Source organism: Cryptotermes secundus, unplaced genomic scaffold (assembly GCF_002891405.2).
Source record: "Cryptotermes secundus unplaced genomic scaffold, Csec_1.0 scaffold257, whole genome shotgun sequence".
Classification (NCBI taxonomy): domain Eukaryota; kingdom Metazoa; phylum Arthropoda; class Insecta; order Blattodea; family Kalotermitidae; genus Cryptotermes; species Cryptotermes secundus.
Genome location: NW_019734352.1, coordinates 842518 through 857657, shown reverse-complemented (window position 1 = coordinate 857657; position 15140 = coordinate 842518). Strand labels below are relative to the sequence as shown.

At 40.6% G+C, this 15140-nt stretch overlaps 1 protein-coding gene across 1 annotated transcript; it reads left to right on the top strand.

Annotated features, from left to right (window-relative positions):
- The first annotated feature begins 12273 nt into the window (after positions 1-12273).
- Positions 12274-15140, top strand: LOC111868817 (allergen Tha p 1). The gene is made up of 2 exons (XM_023859826.2): positions 12274-12442; positions 14485-15140. The coding sequence occupies exons 1-2, from the start codon at positions 12274-12276 to the stop codon at positions 14667-14669; spliced, it is 354 nt and encodes a 117-aa protein (XP_023715594.1). The 3' UTR covers positions 14670-15140.

Here is a 15140-nt window from a genome sequence, read left to right as displayed (position 1 = left end):
CAGTTCCCAGCCTTTATAGTAAGCCACACGCTGACGTAAGTAGTTACGTCCTGTGTGAATATTTGTGCAGCGTGAACGGTGCGTAATTCAATCCACGACTTTGGTACCTCATCAAGGGCAGTAGAGAGACCGATCCGTGATCTGCCAACACTAGTTCAAGAGTCTAAGCTTGAGGGGCCAGAATGGGATAGTCAGTACGCCATGAAGTGTATATATAATTTCCATAAAATATAAAGCAAACCTTTCCCTGTAACAAGCCGTTGAGGCCCATAGGGTTGTGAGACGTCGAGGCTCCCACATTTTATAGACAATCGGCTCACACATATGACGGTGAAGTCAGCCTCACGCTCCGGCCTACCTTTACACACAGAAATATTCCTGGTACTTATTTCTGTTAGAGCCTGAGTCGAACCCAGGGCCATAGTGCGGCTGGAAGGATTATGTCAATTAAAAAATTCAGTGACCTCATCGGGGAGAGAACGCTAAAACTTCTGGCTTGTAGCATAGTGCCTCAACCAACTACGCTACCGCGTGCGTTTGCTTTCCTTGTACACCTCTTATTAACTTGCATGTATCACTAGCGTTCATGTTGTGTAATTGCAGATCCGAATGTGAAAATTGTAATTACAAACTGACTTAACTTAAACAATTTCTGTGTAGTGAAAATGTACGCAATGTAAATCATTGATGTTTCTTTGTAGTTATGACGTGTTTGTCGCTTGTTCATATATTGATATAGTGACCAAACTATTTGACAAAGTTTACTGTAGTAAATTGATAGAACGTGGAGTTCCAAATTTAATTTCCACGAAAGTCACCGAATTTAGCCCCTTCGAAATCTTGTTATGCCGATCACGGCATACTGGGGTCGTGGGTTCGATTCCCACTCGAGGCATAGATGTCTGCATTTATTCAGAGTCTGGGCTGCCCTGCGTGTAGATAGCGGCTTCTTGAAGGGCTGATCCCCCGTCCAAGGAGTCCTACAGACCTTGTATAGGATTAATTCCATAATTGCATCGAATAAACATACAGTCCTTTGGAATATTTTTTGTCCAAATGAGCTCTAGAACAGGCTCTTTAAGTCTGAGCATTAGTATATACTCTGTATATTTCATGTCTCATAAATTTGTATGAATTTGTTTGGTTAACAGTGTTGAAACTTTACTTGTGGTATACAGGTATAAAGTCCATATACCACTATGACTAGGCTGTATGCTTCAGGCTTCTTTAACCTTGGGAATGTTGTTTTTAAACTCCGACAATTGAGAGCCCTTTGATCTGTTCGACTATAGGTTGTCGGAAATCCCCCTGAGATATTACGAAGAGAAAGTTCCTAGAACTACCGCATTATACACACTACTGACTATATAATAACAGGGATTCAAACCTTAGATAAATGTGAATTTCACTTAGAACACGAATACCGAAGAAGTCCCCCGGCACTCAGTTACTTCATTTTACCACAGGCTGCCCAGTTCGCAGAGAATTTGGCTTAGGGGAAAAAGAAGAGAAAATTCTTGAGCCTACCAGAACTCGAACTCCGATCCCTCAGTCGTCCAGCCGGTAGCCAGTCGCTATACTGGCTACGCTAACCCGGCTCCAGATAGACAGAGTAGATGTGAGATGTTGCTGCAAGTGGCTGATTTTGAAACTGAAATGTAACCACCTGCCCGTGCAAGAACTAATCCTCTTCTCCATGCTGGATGTACGTACCGCCTAGTGCGTTCAGGGTGCTAGTCAACATTGCAGATTTATTTTCCTCAAATAAATCTTTAATTTTTTCAAATCTGTATCTTGCTTACCTGTCTCATTATCGTACCATTTGTAATTTGTTCACTAGATTCCGTCATGGAAAAGAAATGACGAGTTTCTACTTTTAACAGCGGTCTGTGCCCCATGTACAAAGTACAACTTCTCAGGGCCACTTGGTGCCCCGAAGCACCTTAGCGGGAACACCAAGGTGCAAAGTACACAATTTCAAGGCCAGTAACAAGAGGATGCTTTTTCTTGGTGGCCCGAAGTTCCTTAACCAGAATATCGGTTTACAGAATTCAACAAAAACCTTAGAACTACACACGGTAACTTAATTGGTTGAGATGCTATGCTATAAGCCGAAATATCGCGGGTTCGATTCCCAATGAGGTCACTGGATTTTTAAATTGACCTAATCCTTCCAACCGCACTATGACCCTTGGGTCGGCTCAGCCTCTAACAGAAATGAGTACAGGAGTTTTGCTGGGGGGGAGGGGTAGAGGGCTGCCGGCGCGTAGGGCTGATAACCTCACTGCCATTTGTGTGCTGATTTTCTAGATGTGGGAGCCTGGACCTCTTACAGCTTTATAGACCTCCACGGCCTGTTACATGGATAGCTTTACCTTGCCTTTACAATATAATTTAGCAGATTTTTCTAAGCAAACTCTACAGGAATCGTAGATAATAGGGCCTTATCACAGCGACTGACACCTGACTCGGAGGGTGCTACCTAGGCTGTCACATCGACGTGCATTCATAGCGGTGTCCTCCCGGTGACGTAACATTGCCGACGTTCACAAGCCCAGTCTTCCTCTCTTCTCCTGTCCTGCAACAACTGCCATAAGCGCCGCGTGGCTTCTTCCCAGTGTCTGGCAACACTGGGAACACAGAAAAGTGAAGTGTTCCCAATATATAATTATCACGTGAAGTTCGGGGAACTCCGTCAAGTTACAAAGAAAGGAAATGTTTGCATATCCATGTCGCTATCCTCCTAAACACATTTTGTAATTCATTTAAGCGTGTGTACGTAGTAACAAAAGAAATTCTTGGAAAATCAATCGTCTACGGACCGCGTAGAAAACATCGCGTACAACAATTCTATTGCTATATGTGTATTCGCTGTAGAGGGAACGTGTTTACAAATCCGTTGCCTAGCAACAGACACACAGGCAACAATGTAATCTCACAAGCCTCCTTTTATTCCTTCAAAATAAGGAAAGTAGACTGAAGAATTGTTACTGAGTTTAATTAAGTACCATGTCATGAAGACGTACGAGTGTGAAGGAGTACAAGCACAGCCGCCGTGCTCATTGGATAGAAGGTTAGGTGGGTCAGGGAGCCGGTCTAGCAGCTGTGGAGAAGAGAAAAAATGCGTGCCCCCTGCCGGGAATCAAATCCCGGCCAATACGTACCCCCCTCGAACACTGGGATCGTGGATTCGAATCCCACTCGAGGTATAGATGTTTGTATGTGTTTGTGTGCAGGTAGCGGCCTTGCGAAAGACTGATCCCCGTCCATGGAGACCTACTGACTGTATGATTAAGGAACTGAAACGGCAGCCAAATTCAGAAAGGCTGTAGGGACAGAAAGAGAGAGAACATGGTCGGTATTTTTGTCTCTCTACAGTTTATTAGGTGCCTAACCTACATGAGGAACTCTCTTCACGGTTCAGGTTATTGCTGTTCACCTCAACAAGAAATTGCGTCTTCAGGGATCCCGGAAGTTAACCTATAATAAATGGGGCTCTTGCCACACACACCAGTTTGTTTCAAGGTCACAGAGGCTATCTCCAAAACATGGAAAGTATCTGTAAATTTATTGAACAATCAGTCGTGGCAGCTGACAAGAGTTATTGTTGCAGATTGATATGGGGACGGACACCAAAAGATCATAAATTTGAGCATGTTACAAAATTGTACACATGAATTCGGATTTCGCTGGATTCTCCTACACGACGTAAGGAACGAACAGACATTACACATTTTTCCTTACATATAAGCCTCATCGGTAAGTAAAAAAAGTAAAGCTATCCCTGTAACAGGCCATGGAGGTCCATAGGGTTGAGAGACGTTGAGGTTCCCACATTTTATAGACAATCGTCTCATAGATGGCGGTAAGGTTGTCAGCTACACACGCCGCCTGCCCTTTACCGCCAAGAATATTCCAAGAATATTCCTGGTACTCATTTCTATTAGAGGCTGAGTCGAACCCAGGTCCATAGTGCGGCTGGAAGGATTAGGTCAATTGAAAGAAAAAATCCAATAACCTCATCCGAACGTGAATCCTCGACCTTCCGGCTTGTAGCATAGTGCCTCAACCAACCGGTACTTTCGAGATGTGCCACCCTTGTAATTCTTTTCACGGAAATATTCGTTACAGTGTTCAAAATTATCGGAGCCGTTCTGGAGAGGATCATAATTTTTTGGCTTGGAGCTCCTGTAAAATGCCATATTTTGGGAAAAAAAATAGTCATCTAGCACAGAGCTGTGATGAATAAATCCTTAAACACTGAATATGAATAAAATCCATGCAGCAGTTTAAGGACTAGCGAGGGACACACACACACACACACGGACAAACCAGAAACCAATTTTCCGATTCAAGGGACAATAAGAACGTATAAAACCGTCAAAATCTCGAGATCGGAATTTTTATGATCACAATGGTACGTTTTCACATGCTCTTACGTATATGAGGAAACAAAAATCTCAGTACGAACCCATTGAATATTGTAACATGCACAGCTAGGCAACGGCTCAGTAAACACATTTCCTAGGTAACACAGAAAACTATAGAACTTACTAGGGTTTTGATACAAGCGGTGTAATTTTAACTGATTGAGAACCAATATCCACGACAACGAAACGTTCAAGGCACAGGAACAGCTAAGAACGCAATACTTCTACTGCTGAAAGAGGTGTCTTCTACAGGGTTCGCCGAAACATTAGAACAGGAGACTTTGCCAGATGAATTTATTGCATCCTGTGTGGAGGAGGGGTCGAATACCTCCAACGTAACCTTGCGAGTCGTAGGAAATGACGAAAAGGAAAGTCTCCAATCTGAAACAGTAAAATATGGTCGCGAGTCCCACGGTACTCGGACTCGAGGGCCAGCAGCAATTGTAAACAACACACCCGTCCTATCGTCAGAGAGGGCGCCCCACATCAATAAATCCGCAACTGTTTGACAGTAAGAAAAATCTAGTCGTAAACCCCAGATGGGTGCTTTATTCCAAGATACACTGGCCTACTGACCGTCGGTCGCAACATAAGACTCAACTTGACTCGACTCAAGTTAATTGCGGAATTACGGAATGAATTAATTGCGGGATTCGTTAATTACGGAATTACTTAATTACAAACTTACGGAATTCAGGAATTGGACTTGGTTTCATACAGACTTAAATTACCGAAATCGTTACTTTCTGTGTTACTGTGCCAGTAATCTTTCGAGGTGTTATAATTATTTATAGTTACGACTGGTGACTGTCCAATAAATCGATTCATCAATCCAGAGAACACATTAATTATTAGCCACGTAACCAGGATTCTTGACAATATAACTTTTCTTATACGATTGGCCTTGGCTACATTACCTTGGAAACTAAATCGAACTTCGTTCAGTGTATTATTGTTGGTCGCTCATTGTGTATATTAGAATGCGTGTATTTACTCATTGGACAAATATTTTCACTTAGTAATTATTTCATATGACAGGAGGCTGGAGAAAACTGCATAATGAGGAGCTTCATAACTTGTACTCTTCTCCAAGTATAATTAGAATGACCAAGTCGAAGAGAATGAGGTGGGCAGGGTATGAAGAACAAATGGGGGAGAAGAGGAATGCATCTAGTAATATTGGTGGGAAAGCCAAAAAGAAAAGAGACCACTGGGAAGATTAAGGCGTAGGTGGTTGGACAATATTAAAATGGGATGGTATGGATTTGATTGATCTGGCTCAGGATAGGGATCAGTGGAGGGCTCTTGTAAACAAGGTAATGAAACTTCGGTTTCCATAAAATGCTGGGAATTTCTGTAGTAGTTTCACATTTGGCGTCGTCTCAAGAAGGGCTCAACTCCATGGGTAAATAAATTATTTCATATATCCCTGAGGGAACATAATTTTCTACCACTCTGAAAGAAATATTTCTGAAAATAATATCGCTAATTTTTAAATAAAGTAGAAACATTTACTTCTCGTTTCTTAACTGCTATCACAATTACGAACATTCCTGCCGTAAATTTGCTTCGCGTGATTGTAACGTATTGGCTTTCGCCTGACGTCTTGTTGGTGCTGCCATCTCTTTCGTTGCTGATGACGCCAGACTAAAGAGGTCATGAGCGGGAAATTGCCCGTTGATTCATCATAAAGAACTCTCTAATTGGTCTCTAGTTCTCTAAGATTTTATATTACAAAATAACATTACTTTTACAGACATTTAGTAATAAGAAATTGGACTGTCTCTATGATAATATTTAACTTTATCGTGAAGGAGTTGGAGCTACTGTCTATCAGACTTGAATGGCTTGTTCCATTTCATAATTACTCGTAATTTTGAAATTGCGAATCTTATAAACAGTCGGTAGCACTCCTTGGCCGGGGATCAGGCCGATGCAAAGCCGGTACCTATAGAGGACAACACAAACACAGAAAAATCATAGACAAACATTATTGCCTTGAGTGGGTTTCGAACCCATGATTCCAGTTCTTAAGCAGGCAATGACATTTCTTGCCTTAGACGACGCGGCCACTGTGAACGGCAGGTTGAAGCCTATTGGTAATTATTTTAAAGTAACATTTCAAACAGTTTTAGAAATACGTGGCTTCTTTCATGCAAATTCTTCCACCTCCACTCAGCTTGAGAAATGATACTCATTAGGTCGAGCCTTGCCAAGTCACAGACGCATCTGTTAAACCTTTTTATACAACACACAGTAATTCTTATTTCGGGGCTTTTCATTGCTTTCGTTGTTTTCTGAATTTCTGTCTTAAATTACTATTTCCGATTTGGATATTTTTAAACCCCGTGAACATCTAAGATTATTTAAATATGTTGGAGATGACGATATCACTGGCTCTGTTGCAAAAAGTTGTTATGATAACTTTGTACATGTTTTCAAATACATATTTAATCTAAGCCTATCTTGGAAGTATTTTTTGCCTTTTGGAAGCAAGAGGAAATTGTTAATGTTTTTTAAGAGTACAGTATTTCCTATGTTAGCATTTACAGGCTAATTTCTCTTCTTAACAATTTCCCCAGGTTTTATTAATTTGTTATTCATGACCATGTTTCACAAATCCCTGAAGTTAAAATTAAATCCTTATTAGGTCGAATCTTCTAAATTTGAATTTCTCATCCATCACTACTTTGGTACCTTATTTTGAGTCGCCTCTCAACGTAAAAATAATGTTATTATTTTTGGATCCTACGTTTGAATTTGGCCTCTTTTCCCACCCTGCAACTTATCACAAGCTTAATGCCCTTGAACTTTTTTGCATTTGCATAAACTAGTTTCACTCTTACATAACCGTTAGACAATCCGAGGTCATTTTCTATGGAACCCTTTCTTCTAGCCTTTTGAAATATTAACCGGTGTTCCTCAAGGATCTGTTCTTGGATCTCTGCTTTTAAAAATGCTTCTTAACTTATGTCACCAAGTTAACGAGTCTAGTCGGCCGTGCCATAGCTCAAGCGGTTAGTCGCTGGCTTCCCATCGCGGCGGCCCGGGTTCGATCCCGAGTCTGGTGAAGTGGGATTTGTGGTGGACAAAGTGGCGCTGGGGCAGGTTTTCTCAGAGTACTTCGGTTTCCCCTGCCAATCTTCATTCCACCAATTGCTCCACAATCACCCTCACCTAACATCTGGGGCTGGTACAATAGGCCAGCAGTGGCCGCAGTACAAGGGACTTAGTCCCGCCTCACTGGCAATAAAAAATTAACTACTCTAGTCATATGCATCTTGCAGATGATAAAAAGTCTACTTTACCATTAACTCTAACTTATACTTAGAAGAATAAACAACGAATTGAGGCCAGAAGAGTGGATTCCACACCACCAGTTTGGATTTCGTCAAGGCCACTCTACCATACAGCAGATCCATCGAATAACAAATATCACCAACAAAGCCTTAGACGACAGAAGCTACTGTACAGCACTGTTCTTAGACGTCAGCCAGGCCTTCGGCAGGGTGTGGCATAGTGGTCTGCTATACAAGATCAAACAAAGCCTTCCACCATCATATTTTAACCTTCTTAAATCCTATTTTGAATTGTTTCATTTTGGTCCGTTACACTATCAATCACCAATTATCAATAGAACCTCCGTCGAGTGTAACAATATATTGTTACACTCGACGGAGGTTCTATTGATAATTGGTTCTTAAATCCTACTTAAGTGACCGAAGTTTCAAATAAGAGTGGGAAACGAAAAATCTGAACCACAACCGATGGGGTGCCACAGGGCAGAGTCCTTGGCCCAACTTTATACACCTTATTTACATCTGATTTACCTACTTCCTCAAATATAACTCTTGCAACATTTGCCGACGACGTAGCTATATTGTCAGTCAGCAAAGACCCAGAAAGAGTAGCGACAGACCTTCAGCATCACCTTAGTACGTTAGAAAATTGGTTCGAGAAGTGGCGCATCAGAATAAATGAAAACAAGACTTGCTATATAACTTTCACCCTACGAAAAAAGCTGACACCTGAAATATATATCAATAATATCCAAATACCATGCAAAACAAAAATAAAATACCTAGGTATGACTATAGACAACAAACTAACATGGAAGCAGCATATAGTCAAGAAACGAAAACAAGTAGACCTAACCATTAAACAGCTAAACTGGCTAATAGGCAGAAAATCAAAGCTAACAGTCGAAAATAAAATCCTGATCTACAAGACTATAATCATTCCTATTTGGACGTACGGCCTGGAACTATGGGGCTGCGCCAGCAAATTCAACACAGCAATAATCCAAAGAAGCCAATCTAAGATCCTACGAATGATAGTCGACGCACCAGGGTATGTCTCCAACGCAACTCTCCACTCCGATCTCGGTGTATCTCCCATACAAGACGTCATCCAACAAAAAAGCAACAGACATCACAACAAAATCATAACTCACAAAAATCCACTCTTAAAGACGCTATCAACAAGAGAAGACAACAGACGACTCAAACGAAACTGGTCAATTGACCTGATTTGAATTACTGAGGATTCGCCGCTGGACGCCTCCTCATCATGTCATATAAACACCCATAACATTAGCTTATAGAATGTATATTCTGATTGCAGATTAAACAAAAAAAACATTAACTCTCCTACCAGATTCTGATGTTGTGTTGCTAACTCTATGAAAATTAGTATTAATAAAAGTAATGTTACATCCGGGCCGGTCACGGTAGCCGAGCGGTCTAAGGCATATACTGTCTTCCCTCGCTTGGAAACCGGGATCGTGGGTTCGAATCCCACTCAGGGCATGTATGTTTATATGCGTTTTTCTGTGTTTGTGTACAGGTAGAGGCCTTGCGACGAGCTGATCACCCGCCCAAGGAGTCCTATCGTACGTCTAAGATCTAGAAAAACCCACTGGGGCTGTAGTGCCAAGGAAAAAAAAAATGTTACATCCTTCCAAAATGAAACATATTAATCTAGGAATACAGACATTTTCAATCCTCTGTGAGACGTACTGTTTCTACTAAAGACTTGAAAGTGTTTCTTGATACTAAAATCCATTTCCATAATCATTTGAACTATGTATGTTCTCACCGTATTAGTTTCTTGTGTCTCTTTCTTAGTGAAACTTTCATCTTCCCTTCTCTCGAATGCATGTATATACTGTCACGTTTTAGTGATTAGACAGTGTTTTGATTGGTAATTAGATTATTAAATATTATAAATCATAAATACAAGTAATTATAGAGCTCTTGACAATTAAACGCACTCGACTCCTCACTACAGAACACAATAAATCTTTTCAGTTTGTCTTCACTGACCGTTACTAGATTACGACTCACAAAAAAAGTAGATCCCTCAGCTTCTGCGTTCACGTCCTTACCGGCTGGCGACTGTCATAGCTAGCTCATTACTTCAATTGTTGAATCTCAGCTAACTAGTAATTAACCGTTACTAGGTTGAGGCTCACAAAAAAAGTAGATCCTCAGCTTCTGTGTTCACGTCCTTACCGGATGATGACTGTCATAGCTAACTCATTGCTTCAATTGTTGAATCTCAGCTAACTAACTCATCTCGTTCCTCGGCATGAACAGAACAGAAAACACGGTTTCCAACAGTGTCTTTGATTGCTGCGTGCCTACTTGTTGTTGCGGAAGCATGTTTACCCCGTTACCTCGCAACGAGCTATGTAATCATGTCAAAATAATATATCTCACGCTGGTTAAATCTTAAGTTTGAATACACCTCAATATTACGCCTTCTGATTGCAACACACTTGAATACATCCAGTAGGAGCTTGCAGCTCTCTGTTTCAATCGCCCCCCCCAAAAAAAACTGTTGCAGTTATCCTCCCCCCAAACCTGTTACAGCTATGTCCACATTATACATAAGTTAAAATTGTGCACCTTACATAAGCAGAAGTCTTACCTCGATGATCGCTTCTTTAGTCAGGTTTACCTTGGTTCTAAATTCTGTCCCGTCTTTTTGGCAAGAATTGGCCTTCGATACTGAGCTCGGTATATGAGAGAATAATTACTATCGTTCCTCTATGTGCGCTGCACCTCTGGTGTTGGTTCTAAGGACGTTAAATTTGGAAACAAAACTGCTTTAGTTGGCCATGTTTTGTAGTTGTACTTCTTAATTATTAAGTCTTCAATATTTACTGCATTCAGGATTAAGATATATATATATATATATTTCTTGCTATCGCATCATGATTGACCTATTTTCACTAATTGAATGGTTGTCGTCGAAATGATAAACATTGTCGTGTTTCATCTTGTGTTTTTGTCGCTTTTTTTTTGTCTCGACTTTCTGCTCGTTATTACTTGAAAAATTGCCTTTGTGTTGTTGAGTAAGAACGTAAATATATGAAGAATTGAATTGAATTGAACTGAACTGATAGAACCACAGCCACATTATTTGGGTCCATTGCATTTAGACATTAACAAAATACGGTTAATTGCGTTCAAGCCGTTTCCGAGAAAGCGTTTGGGCTTTCATTGCTCGTTCAACTATTTTCCAGATGAATCAAATTTGCAGTTTTATTCACGGCGAAAGACTCCATAAGTTACGGAAATTTAATCACAATCATCATATCCGTTTTCGAATAAGTCTCTGTTTTGGAGGTGAATTTTAACATCCCCTTTTGTTCATATTCACCGGACGCTGACTAATTATAGTTAAACTCTTAGATATTGAACATGAATAAAATCTATCCAGCCGTGCATGAGCTAGCCAGGGGCACGTCAATCAGTACATACAGAGGAAGAGATGATACAGCATTCCGAAAACCACTTCTTCGTAGTAAAGTCTGCTGAAATTCTTTTAATTCTCGAGATCAATTTCTTTTTTCATCATCACAACTCTTTACCAGGTGCAAGTAGAATGGAAATTAAACTGAATAGTTTTACCAGAGACCGGGAGAGAAACTGACAGGATAACCAAAGAATAAATCACAAAACAGACACAGCGAACAAACAAAAACAAACTCCATGGCTTGTAGTCCGCAAGCGAACTATACTGACTGAGCGACCGCCACTTTTCGGCGAAGTTAATGCCAACTTCTGCGGATAGAAGGTGTCGCGTGGTCAGCATAACGTATCCCCACGGCCGTTAATCTCAGTTTTCTAGACCGGAGCCTCTATTTCCTTAAAATAGCTCATCAGTTATCCTCACGAGGCCGAGTGGATCCCGTTCCAGACCCACTACTTCTCAGAACCCGGGACCTTTGGATCTGTAGCCAGGAACTCTGACCACTAGACCACAGAGACGGTCATAATAAGCCCTAAGAATAAAAATTAAACTCAACTAAATTAAAAAATAACAAAATAAAACTAAAACGAAAGAGAAATAAGAAACCAATGTGCATTATTGCAGACTTACACGGAATAACACCCGATCCGGTCAATAGCTGTCTGAAGACTGACACTGCTGGCTTGACGAGGTCTGAAAGGTGGGATGGTAAAAGTACATTTTGGGATCAGAAGTATTAGAGGCCGAAGTTCTTGTAATTTAACTATAATGTCTTCTTTAGCATTTTCATTCTTATGCGTCGTTTATGAAAAATACTCCTCCTGGGACATCCTGTATACAGTACTCCAAAAATTTTACTTCTACAGTTTCTTACCATCCAACTTCTCGCTTCTTTTCGACTTTCCATAAACTCCCACGTCACACCTACGGACCCTTATCGTCACATGAGTAGACGCGCGAGGGAATGTTAGCCAGAGGCAATGTCTGATTGCCGGTTGCCTTCGGATTATTCCGGTTTCGTTCTCAAAAGAAGCCGCTATCATATATATAGAACGCAGAGTCAGGGGAGTTGAATCTATCCAAGATGAACTGTTTGGTCGTCGCATCGGTCGCCTGCCTGGTCGCTGTTCTCAGTGTCTGTGCAGTCACTGACACCGAACAGCTTGGCAGTATGGACGTCGAGGCTCTAGCTAGTTTCGGCGCATGTCTTGTAGACGATGCTTCGTGCTCCGAAAAGACATCCAAGTTGAAAGGTTTGTTATCATCTCTGTATCATCCATATTAACCATCTGTGTTTTAATATGGTTCCTTGCAAGATAGTGATTTTAATTGCAGGTGGTTATTATGACCATAAAGTTATAAAATGGCCTGGTCTCTTGTCTGTCCTTTTAGGTTATTTATTGTTGTTGCCCGTAATATCTGTTATTTTGAATTGTCATTAGATGGTTCCCTTTTCGTTCACACTTTTCATGGATTACTTTTTCTTATTATATATTCCTAGTGAGTTATGTTGATCTCATACTTTGTGCACTGCCACAGTCAATAAGTTCGTGGCATGGCCGCAAAGCGTCGTACGGGAATTTACTGCCAATATGTTTCAGCAGTGTTTTCGACAGCTATATCAACGTTGACAGACTTGCATAGCGGCCAACGGCAACTATTTTTAGGGCCGATATGGATCTGCGTTAAGTGCATGTGAATACCTTGTAATATGATGCGATAAAACCACATTCCACGAACTTAATGACTGTACCGCGTATATAATTACGTGGTTCATATATGTTTAGAATTTACTGATACAGTGTAGCACGGGAACCATATAATTTAGAGCTATTGAAATATGAAAATTGTTATCATATATCACATCTGTCGTTCCAGGATACAGGAGTTAAAATCGCTTTATTAGAGTGCATTCCCCGCACAAAATTCATATAATTAACACAAAATTGGGCACTTGTATTTTGTTTTCCTGTCCATATGCTTAATATCCGTGGCCTGTAGTCCGCAAGCGAACTATACCGACCGAGCTACCGCCGCTTGTCGGCGAACTTAGTACCAAATTTTGCTGATAGGGGGTGACACGTGGTCAACGCAACGGATCCCAAAGGCCGTTAATCTCGGTTTTCTAAACCGGAGCCGCCCTTTCCTTGAAACAGATTCTCAGTTATCCTCACGAGGCTGAGTGGACTTCGTTGGTCCTGTGTTTGGTGTTCCGCAATCGGACGCCGGTAAAACAATTGCAAATAGCTTTTTATCATGTAACTTAGAGTTCATCTCAACTGAGAAAGAAGCTATTACTTTGCAACTAGCGACATTTTCGATTTCCGTTTCCTTATAGGAACTAAGTAGTCCCTGTTACTTTTAATACTTTTCCTTGCACGCAGTCTCATCGCTAAGTGTACAGTGTAAATCGTTGTGGTATACTTCTAGCAATGAGTGCATAAACCTACGCAAATTAATTTTTAATTACTGATTTTCATCACACATTAATATGATTTTATTTCTGTTTTAATTGCATATGAATGCTTTAATTTATCTATCTATGGCTCTACAACCCTATTGGCCGCATTTTAGTTTCTTAATCTATATAGAGCCGGTAGGACTCCTTGGAAGGGAGATCAGCACGTCTTAAGGCCACTACCTACACACAGAAAAACGCAGACACAGAATAAAAGCACACAGACATCCATGCCTCGAGTGGGACTCGAACCCAAGATCCCATTGCTATAGCGAGAGAAGACAGTTCATGCGTTAGCCCGCTCTGTCACTATGATCGGCGAAGGCATTAATTAGTATCTCGTAAATAGGCAAAATTTTTACATTTTTAATAGTATCCATCCTGTTGTGTGTTATAAATAGGGTATATAAATATACGTATATACAAGATCGTTATTGAAGAATTAGATGCAAATTGTTAGATATAATTCAACAACTGAGACTGGTATCAATAAGAGCCTGATTATGACCCAGTATAAGGGTCGAAACGTATAGCGTCATTAAAAACGAATATAGATACAATAGTGTCTACTTTGTTTCAAATACAGACTATTGTTCTGTAGACTGCAAAATTTTGTATACATTTTATGTACCTTAGCAGATGTTTATATGGTAATGATAATTGAATGCATAGACCGGCTGTTGTTTACGTTGTAGATGAAAGACAGACAGTGAATTGAGCCTCGGAAAAAAAAAATCAGTCTGAAGGGACAGAACCATTGCATCACACAATCAAAATGCACCCCAATATCCCAATCATAGCTGTTTGTTATGTAATTGGTTCATGTTTTTGTAACAGGATTTCTGCTGCATGCTCTCGTCACGAAATGCAGTGAATGTACAGAACCCGAGAAGGCGAACATTAGGAAAGCAATGAAGGCCCTCATTGCAGATCATCCTGAGGTGTGGCAGAAAATTAAGCAGACTCTGGATCCGGAAGGGAAGCGCGCAGAAGGATTTAAGAAGTTCCTTCAAGGAGCTTGAATATGGCAACAACTCATCAGCATGAGGACAATGAGAATGATGGACAAGTTGCCTACAGTGACACTTTCTTCTCTAACCTCCTCCACGCTGTTCGCTTGTATTTCCATGGAAATATGCAATTTCTGTTGATGACAAAACTGGATTGTTCACAGACGAAGGGACATTTCTGGCGTTCGTATTTTAGAATACTCAATAAATCCTAACCTGAAAGACCACTGTTTCAATGCTAGATATCTCGTTTGAAACATGGAAGTTGTGAAATATGTAAGAAGTTAGGAACTACAGTATTGTACAGCGTAACGTTGTATGTCAAAGAATCTAATTATATGTTTTCTTTTATTATGTCACTTGTTTCAGAATCTCTTATCATGACAAGTTTCATGATTTAAATTCGTGTGTGTGATAAATACCGTATTTACGCATGTATAGGCCGCACATTTTTGCCAAAAATTCAAGAGGAAAACTGGGGTG

Coding starts and splice junctions, on each gene's coding strand:
- LOC111868817 (XM_023859826.2), top strand. CDS start 12,274: ATGAACTGTTTGGTCGTCGCATCGGTCGCCTGCCTGGTCGCTGTTCTC. Junction 12,443..14,484: donor AAAGACATCCAAGTTGAAAG/GTTTGTTATCAT, acceptor TTTTTGTAACAG/GATTTCTGCTGCATGCTCTC.